The sequence below is a fragment of the Panulirus ornatus genome, chromosome 11 (genome assembly GCF_036320965.1).
Source record: "Panulirus ornatus isolate Po-2019 chromosome 11, ASM3632096v1, whole genome shotgun sequence".
NCBI classification, from domain to species: domain Eukaryota; kingdom Metazoa; phylum Arthropoda; class Malacostraca; order Decapoda; family Palinuridae; genus Panulirus; species Panulirus ornatus.
In genome coordinates, this window is record NC_092234.1 from 21,131,616 (window position 1) to 21,154,551 (window position 22,936).

The window sequence follows — 22,936 nt, forward strand, 5'->3', positions numbered from 1 at the left end:
ACAGAACTTTCCATGGTTTACCCCAGACGCTTCACATGCCCTGGTTCAATCCACTGACAGCACGTCGACCCCGGAATACCACATCGTTCCAATTCACTCTATTCCTTGCACGCCTTTCACCCTCCTGCATGTTCAGGCCCCGATCAAAATCTTTTTCATTCCATCTCTCCACCTCCAATTTGGTCTCCCACTTCTCCTCGTTCCCTCCACCTCCGACACATATATCCTCTTTGTCAATCTTTCCTCACTCATTCTCTCCATGTGACCAAGCCATTTCAAAAACACCCTCTTCTGCTCTCTCAACCACACTCTTTTTATTACCATACATCTCTCTTACCCTTACATTACTTACTCGATCAAACCACCTCACACCACACATTGTCCTCAAACATCTCATTTCTAGCACATCCACCCCCCTGCGCACAACTCTATCCATAGCCCACGCCTCGCAACCATACAACATTGTTGGAACCACTATTCCTTAAAACATAAACTTTTTTGCTTCCACACATTCTTCAACGCTCCCAGAACTTTCGCCCCCTCCCCCACCCTATGATCCACTTCCGCTTCCATGGTTCCATCCGCTGCCAAATCCACTCCCAGATATCTAAAACACTTCACTTCATCCAGTTTTTCTCCATTCAAACTTACCTCCCAACTGACTTGATCCTCAACCCTACTGTACCTAATAACCTTGCTCTTATTCACATTTACTCTCAACTTTCTTCTTTCACACACTTTACCAAAGTCAGTCACCAGCTTCTACAGTTTCTCACATGAATCAGCCACCAGCGTTGCATCATCAGCGAACATTAACTGACTCACTTCCCAAGCTCTCTCATCCACAACTGACTGCATACTTGCCCCTCTTTCCAAAACTCTTGCATTCACCTCCCTAACAACCCCATCCATAAACAAATTAAACAACCATGGAGACATCACACACCCCTGCCGCAAACCTACATTCACTGAGAACCAATCACTTTCCTCTCTTCCTACACGTACACATGCCTTACATCCTCGATAAAAACTTTTCACTGCATCTAACAACTTGCCTCCCACACCATATATTCTTAATACCTTCCACAGAGCATCTCTATCAACTCTATCATATGCCTTCTCCAGATCCATAAATGCTACATACAAATCCATTTGCTTTTCTAAGTATTTCTCACATACATTCTTCAAAGCAAACACCTGTTCCACACATCCTCTACCACTTCTGGAACCACACTGCTCTTCCCCAATCTGATGCTCTGTACATGCCTTCACCCTCTCAATCAATACCCTCCCATATAATTTACCAGGAATACTCAACAAACTTATACCTCTCTAATTTGAGCACTCACCTTTGTCCCCTTTGCCTTTGTACAATGGCACTATGCAAGCATTCCGCCAATCCTCAGGCACCTCACCATGAGTCATACATACATTAGATAACCTTACCAACCAATCAACAATACACTCACCCCCTTTTTTAATAAATTCCACTGCAATACCATCCAAACCAGCTGCCTTACAGTCTTTCATCTTCCGCAAAGCTTTTACTACCTCTTCTCTGTTTACCAAATCATTTTCCCTAAACCTCTCACTTTGCACACCACCTCGGCCAAAACACCCTATATCTGCAACTCTATCATCAAACACATTCAACAAACCTTCAAAATACTCACTCCATCTCCTTCTCACATCACCACTACTTGTTATCACCTCCTCATTAGCCCCCTTCACTGAAGTTCCCATTTGTTCCCTTGTCTTACGCACTTTATTTACCTCCTCCCAAAACGTCTTTTTATTCTCCCTAAAATTTAATGATACTCTCTCACCCCAACTCTCATTTGCCCTCTTTTTCACCTCTTGCACCTTTCTCTTAACCTCCTGTCTCTTTCTTTTATACATCTCCCGCTCATTTGCATTATTTCCTTGAAAAAATCGTCCAAATGCCTTTCTCTTCTCTTTCACTGATAACTTTACTTCTTCATCCTACCATTCACTACCCTTTCTAATCTGCCTACCTCCCACTCTTCTCATGCCACAAGCATCTTTTGCGCAAGCCATCACTGATTCCCTAAATACATCCCATTCCTCCCCAACTCCCCTTACCTCCCTTGTTCTCACCTTTTTCCATTCTGTACTCAGTCTCTCTTTGTACTTCCTCACACAAGTCTCATTCCCAAGCTCACTTACTCTCACCACTCTCTTCACCCCAACATTCTCTCTTTTTTCTGGAAACCTCTACAAATCTTCACCTTCGCCTCCACAAGATAATGATCAGACATCCCTCCAGTTGCACCTCTCAGCACATTAACATTCAAAAGTCTCTCTTTCGCGCGCCTATCAATTAACACGTAATCCAATAACGCTCTCTGGCCATCTCTCCTACTTACATACGTATACTTATGTATATCTCTCTTTTTAAACCAGGTATTCCCAATCACCAGTCCTTTTTCAGCACATAAATCTACAAGCTCTTCACCATTTCCATTTACAACACTGAACACCCCATGTTTACCAATTATTCCCTCAACTGCCACATTACTCACCTTTGCATTCAAATCACCCATCACTATAACCCGGTCTCGTGCATCAAAACTACTAACACACTCATTCAGCTGCTCCCAAAACACTTGCCTCTCATGATCTTTCTTCTCATGCCCAGGTGCATATGCACCAATAATCACCCATCTCTCTCCATCAACTTTCTGTTTTACCCATATCAATCTAAAGGTTACTTTCTTACACTCTATAACATACTCCCACAACTCCTGTTTCAGTAGTGCTACTCCTTACCTTGCTCTTTTCCTCTCACTAACCCCTGATATCACTCCCAAGACATTCCCAAACCACTCTTCCCCTTTACCCTTGAGCTTCGTTTCACTCAGAGCCATAGCATCCAGGTTCCTTTCCTCAAATACACTACCTATCTCTCCTTTTTTCTCATCTTGGTTACATCCACACACATTTAGACACCTCAATCTGAGCCTTCGAGGAGAATGAGCACTCCCCGCGTGACTCCTTCTTCTGTTTCCCCTTCTAGAAAGTTAAAATACAAGGATGGGAGGGTTTCTAGCCCCCCGCTCCCGTCCCCTTTAGTCGCCTTCTACGACACGTGAGGAATGCGTGGGAAGTATTCTTTCTCTTCTATCCCCAGGGATAGGGGAGAGAGAATACCAGTTTACTTCCAATTTATTTTTCTCGAAATGAAAGTTTAAGCCATTCAGTTTGAAGACATCATTCTCTGCAGTATCATATCTTATCTCATTTATATAGAAAGTTATGATTACTTCTATAGTGATGTCTAATAAAATTGTATATATGATTACTTAAATGGTTTACTTCATGTATAATGAAATTTAGTGTTCACTAGACCGAACAAATCAAGCAACATCAGGCTCCAGGCATGACTGTTGGCACTGTATTGTCCTCTAGTATGAACACACAATACAGCTCAATATAATATTCAGTTCCTCACATATGTTTTCGATCTTCAGCAGTGCTTGTATGTATGGTCCTCAGCCTGACTACAGTGCTTATGTATGGTCCTCAGCCTGACTACAGTGCTTGTATGTATGGTCCTCAGCCTGACTACAGTGCTTGTATGTATGGTCCTCAGCCTGACTACAGTGCTTGTATGTGTGGTCCTCAACCTGACTACAGTGCTTGTATGTGTGGTCCTCAGCCTGACTACAGTGCTTGTATGTGTGGTCCTCAGCCTGACTACAGTGCTTGTATGTGTGGTCCTCAGCCTGACTACAGTGCTTGTATGTGTGGTCCTCAACCTGACTACAGTGCTTGTATGTATGGTCCTCAGCCTGACTACAGTGCTTGTATGTATGGTCCTCAGCCTGACTACAGTGCTTGTATGTATGGTCCTCAGCCTGACTACAGTGCTTGTATGTATGGTCCTCAGCCTGACTACAGTGCTTGTATGTGTGGTCCTCAGCCTGACTACAGTGCTTGTATGTATGGTCCTCAACCTGACTACAGTGCTTGTATGTATGGTCCTCAACCTGACTACAGTGCTTGTATGTGTGGTCCTCAGCCTGACTACAGTGCTTGTATGTGTGGTCCTCAGCCTGACTACAGTGCTTGTATGTATGGTCCTCAGCCTGACTACAGCGCTTGTATGTATGGTCCTCAGCCTGACTACAGTGCTTGTATGTGTGGTCCTCAACCTGACTACAGTGCTTGTATGTATGGTCCTCAACCTGACTACAGTGCTTGTATGTGTGGTCCTCAGCCTGACTACAGTGCTTGTATGTGTGGTCCTCAAGCCTGACTACAGTGCTTGTATGTGTGGTCCTCAACCTGACTACAGTGCTTGTATGTGTGGTCCTCAACCTGACTACAGTGCTTGTATGTATGGTCCTCAGCCTGACTACAGTGCTTGTATGTGTGGTCCTCAGCCTGACTACAGTGCTTGTATGTGTGGTCCTCAACCTGACTACAGTGCTTGTATGTGTGGTCCTCAGCCTGACTACAGTGCTTGTATGTGTGGTCCTCAGCCTGACTACAGTGCTTGTATGTGTGGTCCTCAGCCTGACTACAGTGCTTGTATGTGTGGTCCTCAGCCTGACTACAGTGCTTGTATGTGTGGTCCTCAGCCTGACTACAGTGCTTGTATGTGTGGTCCTCAACCTGACTACAGTGCTTGTATGTATGGTCCTCAACCTGACTACAGTGCTTGTATGTGTGGTCCTCAACCTGACTACAGTGCTTGTATGTGTGGTCCTCAGCCTGACTACAGTGCTTGTATGTGTGGTCCTCAGCCTGACTACAGTGCTTGTATGTGTGGTCCTCAACCTGACTACAGTGCTTGTATGTGTGGTCCTCAGCCTGACTACAGTGCTTGTATGTGTGGTCCTCAGCCTGACTACAGTGCTTGTATGTGTGGTCCTCAGCCTGACTACAGTGCTTGTATGTGTGGTCCTCAGCCTGACTACAGTGCTTGTATGTATGGTCCTCAACCTGACTACAGTGCTTGTATGTGTGGTCCTCAACCTGACTACAGTGCTTGTATGTATGGTCCTCAGCCTGACTACAGTGCTTGTATGTGTGGTCCTCAGCCTGACTACAGTGCTTGTATGTATGGTCCTCAGCCTGACTACAGCGCTTGTATGTATGGTCCTCAACCTGACTACAGTGCTTGTATGTGTGGTCCTCAGCCTGACTACAGTGCTTGTATGTATGGTCCTCAGCCTGACTACAGTGCTTGTATGTGTGGTCCTCAGCCTGACTACAGTGCTTGTATGTGTGGTCCTCAGCCTGACTACAGTGCTTGTATGTGTGGTCCTCAACCTGACTACAGTGCTTGTATGTGTGGTCCTCAGCCTGACTACAGTGCTTGTATGTGTGGTCCTCAGCCTGACTACAGTGCTTGTATGTGTGGTCCTCAGCCTGATTACAGTGCTTGTATGTGTGGTCCTCAACCTGACTACAGTGCTTGTATGTGTGGTCCTCAGCCTGACTACAGTGCTTGTATGTATGGTCCTCAACCTGACTACAGTGCTTGTATGTGTGGTCCTCAACCTGACTACAGTGCTTGTATGTATGGTCCTCAGCCTGACTACAGTGCTTGTATGTATGGTCCTCAACCTGACTACAGTGCTTGTATGTGTGGTCCTCAACCTGACTACAGTGCTTGTATGTGTGGTCCTCAGCCTGACTACAGTGCTTGTATGTATGGTCCTCAGCCTGACTACAGTGCTTGTATGTGTGGTCCTCAACCTGACTACAGTGCTTGTATGTGTGGTCCTCAGCCTGACTACAGTGCTTGTATGTATGGTCCTCAACCTGACTACAGTGCTTGTATGTGTGGTCCTCAACCTGACTACAGTGCTTGTATGTATGGTCCTCAGCCTGACTACAGTGCTTGTATGTATGGTCCTCAACCTGACTACAGTGCTTGTATGTGTGGTCCTCAACCTGACTACAGTGCTTGTATGTGTGGTCCTCAACCTGACTACAGTGCTTGTATGTATGGTCCTCAGCCTGACTACAGTGCTTGTATGTGTGGTCCTCAACCTGACTACAGTGCTTGTATGTATGGTCCTCAGCCTGACTACAGTGCTTGTATGTGTGGTCCTCAGCCTGACTACAGTGCTTGTATGTATGGTCCTCAGCCTGACTACAGTGCTTGTATGTGTGGTCCTCAGCCTGACTACAGTGCTTGTATGTATGGTCCTCAGCCTGACTACAGCGCTTGTATGTATGGTCCTCAACCTGACTACAGTGCTTGTATGTGTGGTCCTCAGCCTGACTACAGTGCTTGTATGTATGGTCCTCAGCCTGACTACAGTGCTTGTATGTGTGGTCCTCAGCCTGACTACAGTGCTTGTATGTGTGGTCCTCAGCCTGACTACAGTGCTTGTATGTGTGGTCCTCAACCTGACTACAGTGCTTGTATGTGTGGTCCTCAGCCTGACTACAGTGCTTGTATGTGTGGTCCTCAGCCTGACTACAGTGCTTGTATGTGTGGTCCTCAGCCTGACTACAGTGCTTGTATGTGTGGTCCTCAACCTGACTACAGTGCTTGTATGTGTTGTCCTCAGCCTGACTACAGTGCTTGTATGTGTGGTCCTCAGCCTGACTACAGTGCTTGTATGTGTGGTCCTCAGCCTGACTACAGTGCTTGTATGTGTGGTCCTCAACCTGACTACAGTGCTTGTATGTGTGGTCCTCAGCCTGACTACAGTGCTTGTATGTATGGTCCTCAACCTGACTACAGTGCTTGTATGTGTGGTCCTCAACCTGACTACAGTGCTTGTATGTATGGTCCTCAGCCTGACTACAGTGCTTGTATGTATGGTCCTCAACCTGACTACAGTGCTTGTATGTGTGGTCCTCAACCTGACTACAGTGCTTGTATGTATGGTCCTCAGCCTGACTACAGTGCTTGTATGTATGGTCCTCAACCTGACTACAGTGCTTGTATGTGTGGTCCTCAACCTGACTACAGTGCTTGTATGTATGGTCCTCAGCCTGACTACAGTGCTTGTATGTATGGTCCTCAACCTGACTACAGTGCTTGTATGTGTGGTCCTCAACCTGACTACAGTGCTTGTATGTATGGTCCTCAGCCTGACTACAGTGCTTGTATGTGTGGTCCTCAGCCTGACTACAGTGCTTGTATGTATGGTCCTCAGCCTGACTACAGCGCTTGTATGTATGGTCCTCAACCTGACTACAGTGCTTGTATGTGTGGTCCTCAGCCTGACTACAGTGCTTGTATGTATGGTCCTCAGCCTGACTACAGTGCTTGTATGTGTGGTCCTCAGCCTGACTACAGTGCTTGTATGTGTGGTCCTCAGCCTGACTACAGTGCTTGTATGTGTGGTCCTCAACCTGACTACAGTGCTTGTATGTGTGGTCCTCAGCCTGACTACAGTGCTTGTATGTATGGTCCTCAGCCTGACTACAGTGCTTGTATGTGTGGTCCTCAGCCTGACTACAGCGCTTGTATGTATGGTCCTCAACCTGACTACAGTGCTTGTATGTGTGGTCCTCAGCCTGACTACAGTGCTTGTATGTATGGTCCTCAGCCTGACTACAGTGCTTGTATGTGTGGTCCTCAGCCTGACTACAGTGCTTGTATGTGTGGTCCTCAGCCTGACTACAGTGCTTGTATGTGTGGTCCTCAGCCTGACTACAGTGCTTGTATGTGTGGTCCTCAGCCTGACTACAGTGCTTGTATGTGTGGTCCTCAGCCTGACTAGCGTCTCTGTAGGAAGCAGTTTGCTCCTGGTAAATCTAAGGAGCAGTTTCACCAGCCATGCTACTCTCGTGGGAGATGTGAACTAACTTTGGCTCGTGTGGCTCTACATTCACTCTGACGTAACTCGGGGAAGAAATGATTATTTTGCGAGGAAAAACTTGTAAATCATACAAAATAATCATGTATAAGAACTGGAATTTTAAGAGAATAAATAATTGAATACTTCACAATAAGGAATTAAAATCAATGATGATCTAAAATGAGATTTTTAGCCATTCTGGTGAACCTTGTTACACAGATGAGGAAAGCTTATACTTAGCGACAGGTTTCTGCACAAATCAATAAAGACCAATATGGAGGAATAGCTACTCAAAACATCTTATTATTCCGGACATATCATAAAAATTTCCAACACAGAGACATTCCTTTTCTTGGACCTCTACGAGAGAGTGAGCTCCATGTTACACAAGTGGTGGATGAGAGGATTGTATGTACCTGCAATGCCAGAAAGCATTGGACACTTGACCACACGGAATGATGATAAAGAAGATGGATGATCATCAGGCCGGCACAAGAGGAGATTCTTCCACAATCAGAACATTTTGTTATAGAAAGAGAAGAGAGGATGCGTCATGGGGAACTCCTCAAACTGATGTGTGGCCGCCAGTGGTGTGTGCAGGGGTCGGTCATGGGACCACTGCTCGTCGTGATCATGAATGACTTGCCAGAGGGAGTGGCCTAACCTGGCTATGTCTGAGAATGATACGAGGGTCATAAGGTCAATCAACAAGGTGATATGGACAAGCTCTATATCTGGTCTGATACAGAGTTGATAACATTCAACACGAGTACGGTAGATGTAAATGAATGAGAATGGGGCACCGTGAGGGGAAGTGACCTGTCGCCAGAGACCCAACTTAAGGAAATCGTACAGAAAACAAAGTGTCTGATGACAACAATTAAAGCTTCATGTGAAGAAAATGGGCAGGAAAATGTTCTGCAGTTGTTCACATGTGTCTACACGAGGCTTCTCAAGTTCGGTCACCTCATTAAAGAAAAAAGTGATGATACAGATCAACAGGAGGGCACCAGAGATCACCATTCCTGGTATATGAAAAATGAGTAACAGTGAGGCGTGAGAGGTTACAAACTTACCCAACATGGAAACAAGACATGGAAGCAGTTTGCAATGAGTTCCTCATGATATGCAAGACAGAATAACCAATGACAATAAGGAAAATAACCTATGGATATAACACGACAGGATAACCAATGAACATAAAAAGAAATAGAACAACAGATGACCATAACAAGATATAAGTTAACAAAGACGTAAAGAAGTAGTTTTGAAGTAACAAAGTAATGGACGAATGAACTAAGTAAGCTAAGTGATGAAAATGCAATTACCAAAAATGTAAACAAGTTCAAAGTATGACAGCGAAGGAAGTAGAAGTGATGGTGCACCACCGAGTGTCGACCTCCCCCTCTGTACTGTACAGACACTGAGGAAGACACATGCAGGTCACCTGGTGTGGCCCACACTGGCCAGCAAGACCCCAGGTGGAGGACACCTACCTGCCGTCTCGTTAGCGACGGTGATGACGCCGTAGGCGTTCGTAGGGAATTCCCTGAGGTGTGAGCTCCTCCTCCAGCTACTCCTGACCGGAGGCAAGACCAGCCGGTCCTCCATGTTGGCTGGATGTGGCGGCGACGTGGGAAACTGAGGGAACAAGACATCATCATCATCAGCTGAGACGTGGCTGGTGATGACCCCGGGAGGGAGAGACGTAGGGAGCAAGGGATGGAGAGACAGATGGAGAGATGATAAAGTACAATACCCAATGATCAAGACGCATGCATACCCTAGGTTACAGGCCCAGTCCAGCAGAGTCTGCGCCTTCGTTGAGAAAGGACAGTAACCCTCCACAATATGTTGATGGAATCTGGATGATCACAAAGGACTGTGAACACATCACTGGACATCATGGATTTAATGACTTCTGGCCAGATGTCATGAAGCAATGACCAGTGTGTGTGTGTGTGTGTGTGTGTGTGTGTGTGTTGACTCTACAAGGGAAACAATTATAGTCACGTTCACTGAATTAATGTTAGATTCCAGTGGAGTTGACCACAGGAAGATAGTGACAATGTTGTGAGGCCCCAACAAAGAGGAGTACAACACATGGACAAATGGAAACCCCATTGTATAAATCTGTTGTGATCAAGACTAAAAACCATGGTTCATGATTACACATCAGAAGACAAAGCCAACGGCAATATAAGTCGTCAGTCCTACTTACAAAACATTTGACATTCATGGGTGGAAAATAGAATATACTCAGACACAGTGCGAACATACAAAACATGCAGAGCAGGAGAATAAAGACGACCACTATAGAAAACGTGAGTGTACACCACAGTGTAGGAGGCAATACACTTACTGAATTACTGTGATACCGAGGTGTGACCCCGTTGGCCTCCAGGACCTGCCTCACCGGACCATCTTCTTCACTAAACCCAACCTCCACGTTCTGGTGAACACAAGAGGGTGTACTGGGTCAACATATGGCTCCTGGGGACCAGGAAGGGTGTACTGGGTCAACATGTGGCTCCTGGGGACCAGGAAGGGTGTACTGGGTCAACATGTGGCTCCTGGGGACCAGGAAGGGTGTACTGGGTCAACATGTGGCTCCTGGGGACCAGGAAGGGTGTACTGGGTCAACATGTGGCTCCTGGGGACCAGGAAGGGTGTACTGGGGGGTCAACATGTGGGTCCTGGGGACCAGGAAGGGTGTACTGGATCAACATGTGGCTCCTGGGGACCAGGAAGGGTGTACTGGGTCAACATGTGGCTCCTGGGGACCAGGAAGGGTGTACTGGGTCAGAGTGAACACATAGGGTTCACTGCATTAATATGGGTCATGGGAAACAGGATTCAGCTGGAATTTGGTATGGGAATCATCAGGCCCAAGGAAGGTGTCAAACTTGTACTCACATCACTTAGGGAGGAGTGAGGCAACGTGTGACTAACAAGTTTTAAGTATCGTTTGCAGGATTGAGGTTCAAAATTTAACAAAAATTAACTACCACACCTCTCGTAAACAAGCAACGATATCTCTAATAAAGCATTTTAGATCATAATTTTTGATCTAATATATATATATATATATATATATATATATATATATATATATATATATATATATATATATATATATATATATATTCATTTCATTTCAAGCTAGAAGTTTCAGTTTTCTAAATTGTTTCTTACATTTTTCATATGTATATATATGTATGTGTGTGTGTGTGTGTGTGTGTGTGTTTGTGCGTGTGTGTGTGTATGTGTGTGTGTGTGTGTATATATGTGTGTATATTATCCCTGGGATAGGGGTGAAAGAATACTTCCCACGCATTCCTCGCGTGTCGTAGAAAGCGACTAGAGGGGACGGGAGCGGGGGGCCAGAAATCCTCCCCTCCTTGTATTTTAACTTTCTAAAATGGGAAACAGAAGAAGGAGTCACGCGGGGAGTGCTCATCCTCCTCGAAGGCTCAGATTGGGGTGCCTAAATGTGTGTGGATGTAACCAAGATGTGAAAAAAGGAGAGATAGGTAGTATGTTTGAGGAAAGGAACCTGGATGTTTTGGCTCTGAATGAAACGAAGCTCAAGGGTAAAGGGGAAGAGTGGTTTGGGAATGTCTTGGGAGTAAAGTCAGGGGTTAGTGAGAGGACAAGAGCAAGGGAAGGAGTAGCAGTACTCCTGAAACAGGAGTTGTGGGAGTATGTGATAGAATGTAAGAAAGTAAATTCTCGATTAATATGGGTAAAACTGAAAGTTGATGGAGAGAGATGGGTGATTATTGGTGCATATGCACCTGGGCATGAGAAGAAAGATCATGAGAGGCAAGTGTTTTGGGAGCAGCTGAATGAGTGTGTTAGTGGTTTTGATGCACGAGACCGGGTTATAGTGATGGGTGATTTGAATGCAAAGGTGAGTAATGTGGCAGTTGAGGGAATAATTGGTATACATGGGGTGTTCAGTGTTGTAAATGGAAATGGTGAAGAGCTTGTAGATTTATGTCTGAAAAGGACTGATGATTGGGAATACCTGGTTTAAAAAGCGAGATATACATAAGTATACTTATGTAAGTAGGAGAGATGGCCAGAGAGCGTTATTGGATTACGTGTTAATTGACAGGCGCGCGAAAGAGAGACTTTTGGATGTTAATGTGCTGAGAGGTGCAACTGGAGGGATGTCTGATCATTATCTTGTGGAGGCTAAGGTGAAGATTTGTATGGGTTTTCAGAAAAGAAGAGTGAATGTTGGGGTGAAGAGGGTGGTGAGAGTAAGTGAGCTTGGGAAGGAGATTTGTGTGAGGAAGTACCAGGAGAGACTGAGTACAGAATGGAAAAAGGAGAGAACAATGGAAGTAAGGGGAGTGGGGGAGGAATGGGATGTATTTAGGGAATCAGTGATGGATTGCGCAAAAGATGCTTGTGGCATGAGAAGAGTGGGGGGTGGGTTGATTAGAAAGGGTAGTGAGTGGTGGGATGAAGAAGTAAGAGTATTAGTGAAAGAGAAGAGAGAGGCATTTGGACGATTTTTGCAGGGAAAAAATGCAATTGAGTGGGAGACGTATAAAAGAAAGAGACAGGAGGTCAAGAGAAAGGTGCAAGAGGTGAAAAAATGGGCAAATGAGAGTTGGGGTGAGAGAGTATCATTAAATTTTAGGGAGAATAAAAAGATGTTCTGGAAGGAGGTAAATAAAGTGCGTAAGACAAGGGAGCAAATGGGAACTTCAGTGAAGGGCGCAAATGGGGAGGTGATAACAAGTAGTGGTGATGTGAGAAGGAGATGGAGTGAGTATTTTGAAGGTTTGTTGAATGTGTTTGATGATAGAGTGGCAGATATAGGGTGTTTTGGTCGAGGTGGTGTGCAAAGTGAGAGTGTTAGGGAAAATGATTTGGTAAACAGAGAAGAGGTACTAAAAGTTTTGCGGAAGATGAAAGCCGGCAAGGCAGCGGGTTTGGATGGTATTGCAGTCGAATTTATTAAAAAAGGGGTTGATTGTATTGTTGACTGGTTGGTAAGGTTATTTAATGTATGTATGACTCATGGTGAGGTGCCTGAGGATTGGCGGAATGCGTGCATAGTGCCATTGTACAAAGGCAAAGGGGATAAGAGTGAGTGCTCAAATTACAGAGGTATAAGTTTGTTGAGTATTCCTGGTAAATTATATGGGAGGGTATTGATTGAGAGGGTGAAGGCATGTACAGACCATCAGATTGGGGAAGAGCAGTGTGGTTTTAGAAGTGGTAGAGGATGTGTGGATCAGGTGTTTGCTTTGAAGAATGTATGTGAGAAATACTTAGAAAAGCAAATGGATTTGTATGTAGCATTTATGGATCTGGAGAAGGCATATGATAGAGTTGATAGAGATGCTCTGTGGAAGGTATTAAGAATATATGGTGTGGGAGGCAAGTTGTTAGAAGCAGTGAAAAGTTTTTATCGAGGATGTAAGGCATGTGTACGTGTAGGAAGAGAGGAAAGTGATTGGTTCTCAGTGAATGTAGGTTTGCGGCAGGGGTGTGTGATGTCTCCATGGTTGTTTAATTTGTTTATGGATGGGGTTGTTAGGGAGGTGAATGCAAGAGTTTTGGAAAGAGGGGCAAGTATGAAGTCTGTTGGGGATGAGAGAGCTTGGGAAGTGAGTCAGTTGTTGTTCGCTGATGATACAGCGCTGGTGGCTGATTCATGTGAGAAACTGCAGAAGCTGGTGACTGAGTTTGGTAAAGTGTGTGAAAGAAGAAAGTTAAGCGTAAATGTGAATAAGAGCAAGGTTATTAGGTACAGTAGGGTTGAGGGTCAAGTCAATTGGGAGGTGAGTTTGAATGGAGAAAAACTGGAGGAAGTGAAGTGTTTTAGATATCTGGGAGTGGATCTGGCAGCGGATGGAACCATGGAAGCAGAAGTGGATCATAGGGTGGGGGAGGGGGCGAAAGTTCTGGGAGCCTTGAAGAATGTGTGGAAGTCGAGAACATTATCTCGGAAAGCAAAAATGGGTATGTTTGAAGGAATAGTGGTTCCAACAATGTTGTATGGTTGCGAGGCGTGGGCTATGGGTAGAGTTGTGCGCAGGAGGATGGATGTGCTGGAAATGAGATGTTTGAGGAGAATGTGTGGTGTGAGGTGGTTTGATCGAGTAAGTAACGTAAGGGTAAGAGAGATGTGTGGAAATAAAAAGAGCGTGGTTGGGAGAGCAGAAGAGGGTGTTTTGAAATGGTTTGGGCACATGGAGAGAATGAGTGAGGAAAGATTGACCAAGAGGATATATGTGTAGGAGGTGGAGGGAACGAGGAGAAGAGGGAGACCAAATTGGAGGTGGAAAGATGGAGTGAAAAAGATTTTGTGTGATCGGGGCCTGAACATGCAGGAGGGTGAAAGGAGGGCAAGGAATAGAGTGAATTGGAGCGATGTGGTATACCGGGGTTGACGTGTTGTCAGTGGATTGAATCAAGGCATGTGAAGCGTCTGGGGTAAACCATGGAAAGCTGTGTAGGTATGTATATTTGCGTGTGTGGACGTATGTATATACATGTGTATGGGGGTGGGTTGGGCCATTTCTTTCGTCTGTTTCCTTGCGCTACCTCGCAAACGCGGGAGACAGCGAAAAAAAAAAAAAGGGAAACGGTAGTGTGTGCATGGATCATGGGAAGAGATAGGGTGTACTGGGTTAAGATGGGTCAAGAGGAAGAGATAGGGTGTACTGGGTTAAGATGGGTCATGAGGAAACACAAGATAACCAGGTGTTCGTTATCATCCAAGAAGCAGCAGCAGTAGTCGTGCCACGAACTGCGCTACACATCACTTCAATCTGAACCCAGTCAGGATATCACTGTCTACCAGGGACGTGTTCGAGGCGTGTCTCCCTGTGACCACGGGGTAGCTAGTGTGAGGAGGGTTAGCATGGAGGACCAGTGGCTGACGTGTTGGCGTATGCGGTCGCCAGCCTGAGGAAAAGATGGTAGTTATCTCTACAGGTTGGGTCAGGGGTGTTGATATTCTGAAGGGCAGAGATAACGGCTGGAGCTGAGCTGATGGGAGCCAGAGTTGGCAGTAAACAATGTAAGTAAACTAACTGGTGGTTAAGTTGTTAGAAATTGCTCCAGAAATAAGCTGGCCCAAGTGGCCAGTGGTTCCTTGAGGGGAATTACACAAGGAACATTCACATAATCTGAGTCAGGTGGGAAGGTCGGTGGTGTGAAAGGGCTCAACTCCTGGCTAGTTAGTTTTTCAAGAACTGGATCTGAGTGTGAGCCACACAACACCAAGACCATCATCTACACAGATCACCCAGGCTATCAACCTGACGAAGACGAGTTAGCCCCCACCTGGGTCGGGTCTGGTGGTGTGGCCGATTGTGGCGAGACGGACGACAGTCTGATGGGAGCGAAGACTTGGCGGCTCACGAAGTTGAAGTTGAGGGCATTCAGGAACATGGTTCCGAAGCCAGGCTTTTCTTCCTGCAGGTCCTCCAGCACCCTCGTCAGGATCCCGTTGCTCTGCCGAACACATACCATAAGTTATAACAAGAGACACCACAGGAGGGACGGAACACACAGCAGAAAATGATGGAGAGCTCTCCAAGGTTCCAGCCAGTGGAATTCTATGACATCATGGAAACCATCTTGACTCCTCTCCCCAGATTGTAAACCATCTTCTGCAAGCACCAGTACCACTGTCTTGCAATGATTCAATAACACGTTAGCCTGAGAGAGGCCAGTCGGGGAGGCCTTCCGTGAATTCAAGATTATCTGATAACCTCGTCCACATGAGCCAGCGACTAGACTACAATGAACCTCCTTACCTCTGATGTGGCGGGAGGTGTGGGCGGAGCGAGAAGCAGGGCAGGGGGTATGTGCTCCTTTTCCAACAGTCCACAGTAACACGAGCCTTCCTTGAAGGCTTTGGGGTTCCGCACGTACCTGCAAGTGAAAAAGGAAAAGAAAAAGTCTGCCATGCATGACCAGCGCGTCTGGCTTTACATGTAGGCTGGCATTTCCCCGACTGATCGCCCGCTTCCTCAGCCAATCAAACTGTGAAGACACATTCCCTCACTCTCGTAGTTACAACTGTATTCATGAATATTCCTCATATCATTTATTTTCTGTTGTATGTCATGAAATTTTCCTTGTGATCCACTGTACATCCACCAGAGAGTACGTAGAGTGAACTCAGACAATACACTGGAATACTTCTAGCAACACAACTCTGTACCGACATCTCTCATTATCTTCTGCAACACAAACTTAAATATTCATAATCTTTATCCGAAAGTGTTCAGGTGGTATTCAGGTGTTGCGTAAAATCTGTATGGTGAACTCCATTTTTTTCTCGGGGCAAACAATGCTAATTCTAATGAAATTTACTTAACATGAGGACATGCGATTGGCCATCTCAATTATTTCTAGTACCTAATTACCTTTCCCGATTTAGCTAGGTAGCGTCTGGAGCAAACGAACAACGACCTCAAGTGCACACCTCCACTTTCCATCCGTCATATACAATGTACCGAAACTGCAGCTTGTCATCTCTAACCAAGCTCTGTATACCATTCTGTGGTGTACCTTGAAGGCTTCACATGCCCTGGTGAAGCACGCTGGCACCGCCCATACATCACACTGCTTCACTACACACACACACATCCACCTCTCTCTTGTGACCATCTGAGTCCTCTGCTTCCGACACAGATGTGATTTGCCCACCTGTCTTCACTCCAGCTCTCCATACACCCATACCATATCAACACATCTTGAGCAGCACTTACGGTCAGACTCCTAATCATCCATTATGTGATTTCCAAAACCCCAGTAATCCCCTGCCTCACCTGACACACTCCTTGCGATGGAAGTGCTTCCGGATGAAAGCCAGGTTGATGACTGTCTGTTTGCTGACGAACCTCTGACTTGCTGTCAGGGGAGTGCGCGGTAAGCCAATCTTCCTCCTGTAGAGACAGACACACAGTTCTCATGGTTTGGGTTGAAGGAAGGACAAGTGATGTCAGATACACAGGTAAGGGAACAGCCCGAGCTTGACTGCCTGGTATGGACGTGTCAAAATCATGATACTTTGATAATATGGGTTTACCTGAAAAGCTGAATGTCATGTCATGGGCTGTCGTGTGTGTGTGTGTGTGTGTGTGTGTGTGTGTGTGTGTGTGTGTGTAACCTTAGCAGTGGCTCTGAAAACCTCAGATAGATGAACACCCTGCACCTTAGAGCGCTGTTCTGTTACTGGACATGAAGGTAAACTTGAGGTCGGAGAAATGTCTTCAAATACCAACGCACTTGAAGGAGTCTGCCGCAACACTGGACGCCCACTGGGTGCATAACAGCAGCAGAATCTCCCGCTAATTGTGAAATAAAATAACTTCAGTTCTTACTGGCTCCCCTGGGACGACCTCACGGAGGCTGACACATGATTCCACTAGATCAACCAGTGACAGTGAAGCTGAAGTGTGACTGGCTGAGCACGTGATACAGACCTTCTGACAAGATGATCAAGTATTTGTCGAGGGTCAAGCTGGGTCCTCCATCGGCAGGTAAGGACAAGTCGGGGAGGCCCGAGCCACGACGTGTGTGTGTGTGTGTCACCTCAGGTCGCCCTACATACATTCCATGATACGAGTTACGTCATGCAGCCATGATAGCAACACCAGAGATGATGACCGAGTTGAACTCCAACACTTGCTCAATAAAAGCCAGAAGGGCGGTCTCTCTCTCTCTCTCTCTCTCTCTCTCTCTCTCTCTCTCTCTCTCTCTCTCTCTCTCTCTCTCTCTCTCTCTCTCTCCATCCATCTTTCTACGTGACCTTATTCGTTCAACTGCTACTCACTCAGACAAGACAGCTATCTACACGTCTGTCGTTCTGTCTGCCAGATGGATGATGATGATTTACGCTACTCTGGAAATACAGAACCCAGGCTTTGGACGCATCCAAGTGCCTGTTGGCCGTCCATACTTCGTCAGTGGGGATGTCAAGCACTTGAGCCTCAAGAGGTTTACTAGTGCCTCGTCTGCTGTGTTAACACTATCACACGAGGCTACTGAACCACCTCCTGCACCAGATAAGCCTCAGCTCTACTGGGAGAAGGAAAGCGTCAAAGTGTCTGTCCAAGGATAATGTGTGGAGAACCTGAATGATCCTCCCACAGATTAATGTAAGCCGCACATCACCAGTATACATCTAGCTGTACAGACGCGCCCTCGCCTCCTGAAGCCTGACCTCTGCAGGCTCCACCGCTGGTCGTTTAAGCCATAGCTCGAGTTTGCGTCGTTGCTGATGGTGCGGACGGAGTCCTGCTTCACGTTGATTGACGACCCTCCCATGGTCGAAGGTCTGGTGGACTGGGCGCTGACGGTGGTCGGCCACCTCCTCATTCGCACACTCGCCCAACTGCTGTAGAGAAGATGGGACAGTAAATACCCTTGCCATAACTTCAGTACGAATAAATATAAGGAAATCGTTGTGAGTTGTATGCTCAAAGTGGAATGGTGTTCAGAAAAATATGATCTGCAGAAACAAAGAAAAGGGTGGGGAAGGCACATTGATATAACACGAATGATAACGAATGGATGTGAAAATAAGCTCTTAACTGTTCCCCACGCTGCCTTACCATGTAGAAGAGAACTAACCACTGCGCCAACATCACGACAGAAACAGTATCCCCAGACTTTCATCCCAGACGTTCATCCCAACGTTCATCCCAGACGTTCATCCCAGACGTTCATCCCAACGTTCATCCCAAACGTTCATCCCCGACGTTCATCCCCGACGTTCATCCCAGACATTCATCCCAGACGTTCATCCCACACGTTCATCCCAGACGTTCATCCCAGACGTTCATCCCCGACGTTCATCCCCGACGTTCATCCCCGACGTTCATCCCAACGTTCATCCCAGACGTTCATCCAAGACGTTCATCCCAGACGTTCACCCCAGACGTTCATCCCAGACGTCCATCCCCGACGTTCATCCCCGACGTTCATCCCAGACGTTCATCCCAGACGTTCATCCCTGACGTTCATCCCCGACGTTCATCCCAACGTTCATCCCAGACGTTCACCCCAGGCGTTCATCCCAGACGTTCATCCCCGACGTTCATCCCTGACGTTCATCCCCGACGTTCATCCCAACGTTCATCCCAGACGTTCATCCCAGACGTTCATCCCAGACGTTCACCCCAGACGTTCATCCCCGACGTTCATCCCCGACGTTCATCCCAACGTTCATCCCCGACGTTCATCCCAGACGTTCATCCCAGACGTTCACCCCAGACGTTCATCCCAGACGTTCATCCCCGACGTTCATCCCCGACGTTCATCCCCGACGTTCATCCCAACGTTCATCCCAGACGTTCACCCCAGACGTTCATCCCAGACGTTCATCCCCGACGTTCATGCCAACGTTCATCCCAGACGTTCATCATTTACATAACATCATCGCGAGTCCCACGCGATGATACAATAACATAAACCAATTACACGTCTGGTGTGTAGCGCGCCCAGCAACAAGGAAGGGACACACACCTGCTGGCCACACCTCAACACGTACCAAACATAATGACTGAAATGTGATTTTTTTTCTCTTGAGTTCCAAAGTGAACATATTCAATAAATGGCTGAATTTCCGTAACCTCATGATTTTACGACACATAATGATGGGCTGAGGAGGAAAGTATGAAGTGAGCCTGACACAAGGTAGCCAGACGGTAGCTTGTGTGTGGTACCGTGAGCAATCTGGCCATCGATCGCCAGGTTCAAGGTACTGGGTATATGTTGACGTGCTGGCCTGCCCTTGTGATCCATAACCACACACGTGCGAGGCGACCCTCCAATTCACCTACGTCTGTAAGGTGACATAACGTCCCATTCACGCACGTCCACGTGCGGCATAACGTCTCACTCACGTACGTCCACGTGCGGCATAACGTACCATTCATCCCCGTGTAGGCGATGCACAACGCTTAATCCATGTACGTACATTCAAGGCCAACATGTTGTCATATCAGGTCCAGCTGTGGCCACCCTGCATTCGGCCACATATGTCTGAGACTTACCTCACGTTATCGTGTACTGGACCAGATGATCACTGATGACACACATATACTAACATATACTAACCAAGTCTGGACCAGGTTAACATCGTGGACGTAGGTTGAACATGGCAATGATCCATAGTGTTAATACTAACGTCTTGCCGCCAGACTTGGGTTAACTTTATCATTTTTCGGAGGCGTTAACGTATGTGGGTCATCTCCACTATCTGGCATAACATCTTGAATATACTGCTCCATGCTACATCACCGAAACTAACCTGCTTTCATGCTTTCTTAAAGCACGAGGAGACCATGAGCTGACGTCTGCAGGGCTCCTAATGAGTATCTTCATAAGGCACCTAATTCTACCCTCGGCTCCCATCCCTCACTATAACCCAGATTCCACACATGATCTACTGTACATGACAGCCACACACTAGTGCTCCAACTCAATGGAAAAAGGAAAACTTTTCCAAATGTGTGTGTGTGTGTGTGTGTGTGTGTGTGTGTGTGTGTGTGTGTGTGTGTGTGTGTGTGTGTGTGTGTGTGTGTGTGTGTGTGTGTGTGTGTGTGTGTGTGTGTGTGTGTGTGTGTCTGTGTGTGTGTGTGTGTGTGTGTGTGTGTGTGTGTGTGTGTGTGTGTGTGTGTGTGTGTGTGTGTGTGTGTGTGTGTGTGTGTGTGTGTGTGTGTGTGTGTGTGTGTGTGTGTGTGTGTGTGTGTGTGTGTGTGTGTGTGTGTGTGTGTGTGTGTGTGTGTGTGTGTGTGTGTGTGTGTGTGGTGTGTGTGTGTCGGTGTGTGTGTGTGTGTGTGTGTGTGTGTGTGGTGTGTGTGTGTGTGGGTGTGTGTGTGTGGTGTGTGTGTGTGTGGTGTGTGTGTGTGGTGTGTGTGTGGTGTGTGTGTGTGTGTGTGTGTGTGTGTGTGTGTGTGTGTGTGTGGTGTGTGTGTGTGTGTGTGTGTGTGTTTGTTTGTGTGTGTGTGTGTGTGTGTGTGTGTGTGTGTGATACAAGTTTACCCTTATTATCGGTGGTGTGTAGATGTCACGGAGTGGCTTACAAATCACAAGTTGAGCACACACACACACACACACACACACACAAACACACACACACACACACACACACACACACACACACACACCTTGGGCGCTCTTATCTTGCAGCAGCCACATGTTGAAGCCTCCAATATACAATATCACCTCCCAGGTCGAGGCAGACTTTTCCACACAAAGACCCAATGGCACCTAATGCTTCCCTCCACCTTACGAGGCGTGGGGAAACCTGACGACTGTTACATCTAAGCACAAATGACACAATAATAATGACAATGAAGTAGACCTATCATATTAGTCTTGAAATAACTGGGAAGCATTTAATGTTCATCTACCGCGAAGTTAACTTCGTCAGCAGGGGGGGCGGGGGTGACACGGTGGCCGTGATCAATGCCTGGTGCCACAACACACTTGACGAATTATTGATACCATGACTACTGGGGAACGGTATGTCATGAGTCACTCCTGTCCATCCTGACGGTGGCGTAATAAGCTTATAACATTCACACAGATGACCCAGTCAGATCTGCCTGACGTTATCATCAGCTCCTGCTGTGCTCTGCACTCCAACCAAACAACTCCCCAGCACGTCAGTTAGGCTCTTGAGCACGACGGTACGCGTCTTGAGCACGACGGTACGAGTCTTGAGCACGACGGTACGATCCTTGAGCACGACGGTACGAGTCTTGAGCACGACGGTTACGAGTCTTGAGCACGACGGTACGAGTCTTGAGCACGACGGTACGATTCTTGAGAACGACGGTACGCGTCATGAGCACGACGGTACGAGTCTTGAGCACGACGGGTACGCGTCTTGAGCATCGGACGAGTCTTAGCACGACGTCTTGAGCACGACGGTACGCGTCTTGAGCACGACGGTACGAGTCTTGAGCACGACGGTACGATCCTTGAGCACGACGGTACGCGTCTTGAGCACGACGGTACGAGTCTTGAGCACGACGGTACGAGTCTTGAGCACGACGGTACGCGTCTTGAGCACGACGGTACGCGTCTTGAGCACGACGGTACGATTCTTGAGCACGACGGTACGAGTCTTGAGAACGACGGTACGAGTCTTGAGCACGACGGTACGAGTCTTGAGCACGACGGTACGAGTCTTGAGCACGACGGTACGCGTCTTGAGCACGACGGTACGCGTTCTTGAGCACGACGGTACGAGTCTTGAGCACGACGGTACGATCCTTGAGCACGACGGTACGCGTCTTGAGCACGACGGTACGAGTCTTGAGCACGACGGTACGAGTCTTGAGCACGACGGTACGATCCTTGAGCACGACGGTACGCGTCTTGAGCACGACGGTACGAGTCTTGAGCACGACGGTACGAGTCTTGAGCACGACGGTACGATTCTTGAGCACGACGGTACGCGTCTTGAGCACGACGGTACGGGTCTTGAGCACGACGGTACGAGTCTTGAGCACGACGGTACGCGTCTTGAGCACGACGGTACGCGTCTTGAGCACGACGGTACGAGTCTTGAGCACGACGGTACGCGTCTTGAGCACGACGGTACGAGTCTTGAGCACGACGGTACGAGTCTTGAGCACGACGGTACGCGTCTTGAGCACGACGGTACGAGTCTTGAGCACGACGGTACGAGTCTTGAGCACGACGGTACGCGTCTTGAGCACGACGGTACGAGTCTTGAGCACGACGGTACGCGTCTTGAGCACGACGGTACGAGTCTTGAGCACGATGGTACGAGTCTTGAGCACGACGGTACGAGTCTTGAGCACGATGGTACGAGTCTTGAGCACGACGGTACGAGTCTTGAGCACGACGGTACGCGTCTTGAGCACGACGGTACGAGTCTTGAGCACGACGGTACGATTCTTGAGCACGACGGTGTGGTCCTTGAGCACGACGGTACGATTCTTGAGCACGACACATCCCTCGACACAAGGTATGACCCTTGAACAAGAGTCGTAACGACCATTATGCACGACGGTACGACCCTCTGGGTATAATGGCCCGGTCTAAAGCCAACTCTCGAGTCGAAGGCCGAGCCATCGTACCACAGGAATGTATCTTTTGGTTCAGAAAAGTCGAAACAT

General features: G+C 47.3%; 1 protein-coding gene across 1 annotated transcript in view; it reads right to left on the reverse strand.

Moving 5' to 3' along the window:
* Nucleotides 1-22,936, reverse strand: part of LOC139751132 (transient receptor potential cation channel subfamily M member-like 2) — a 136,796-nt gene that overhangs the window by 109,050 nt on the left and 4,810 nt on the right. Inside the window, exons 3-8 of the mRNA XM_071666232.1 lie at nucleotides 18,001-18,174; nucleotides 16,604-16,720; nucleotides 15,584-15,701; nucleotides 15,108-15,278; nucleotides 10,156-10,245; nucleotides 9,290-9,434 (exon numbers count right to left, since the gene is read on the reverse strand). Coding sequence (XP_071522333.1) covers nucleotides 9,290-9,434; nucleotides 10,156-10,245; nucleotides 15,108-15,278; nucleotides 15,584-15,701; nucleotides 16,604-16,720; nucleotides 18,001-18,174 — 815 coding nt within the window. The remainder of the gene's footprint in view (nucleotides 1-9,289; nucleotides 9,435-10,155; nucleotides 10,246-15,107; nucleotides 15,279-15,583; nucleotides 15,702-16,603; nucleotides 16,721-18,000; nucleotides 18,175-22,936) is intronic.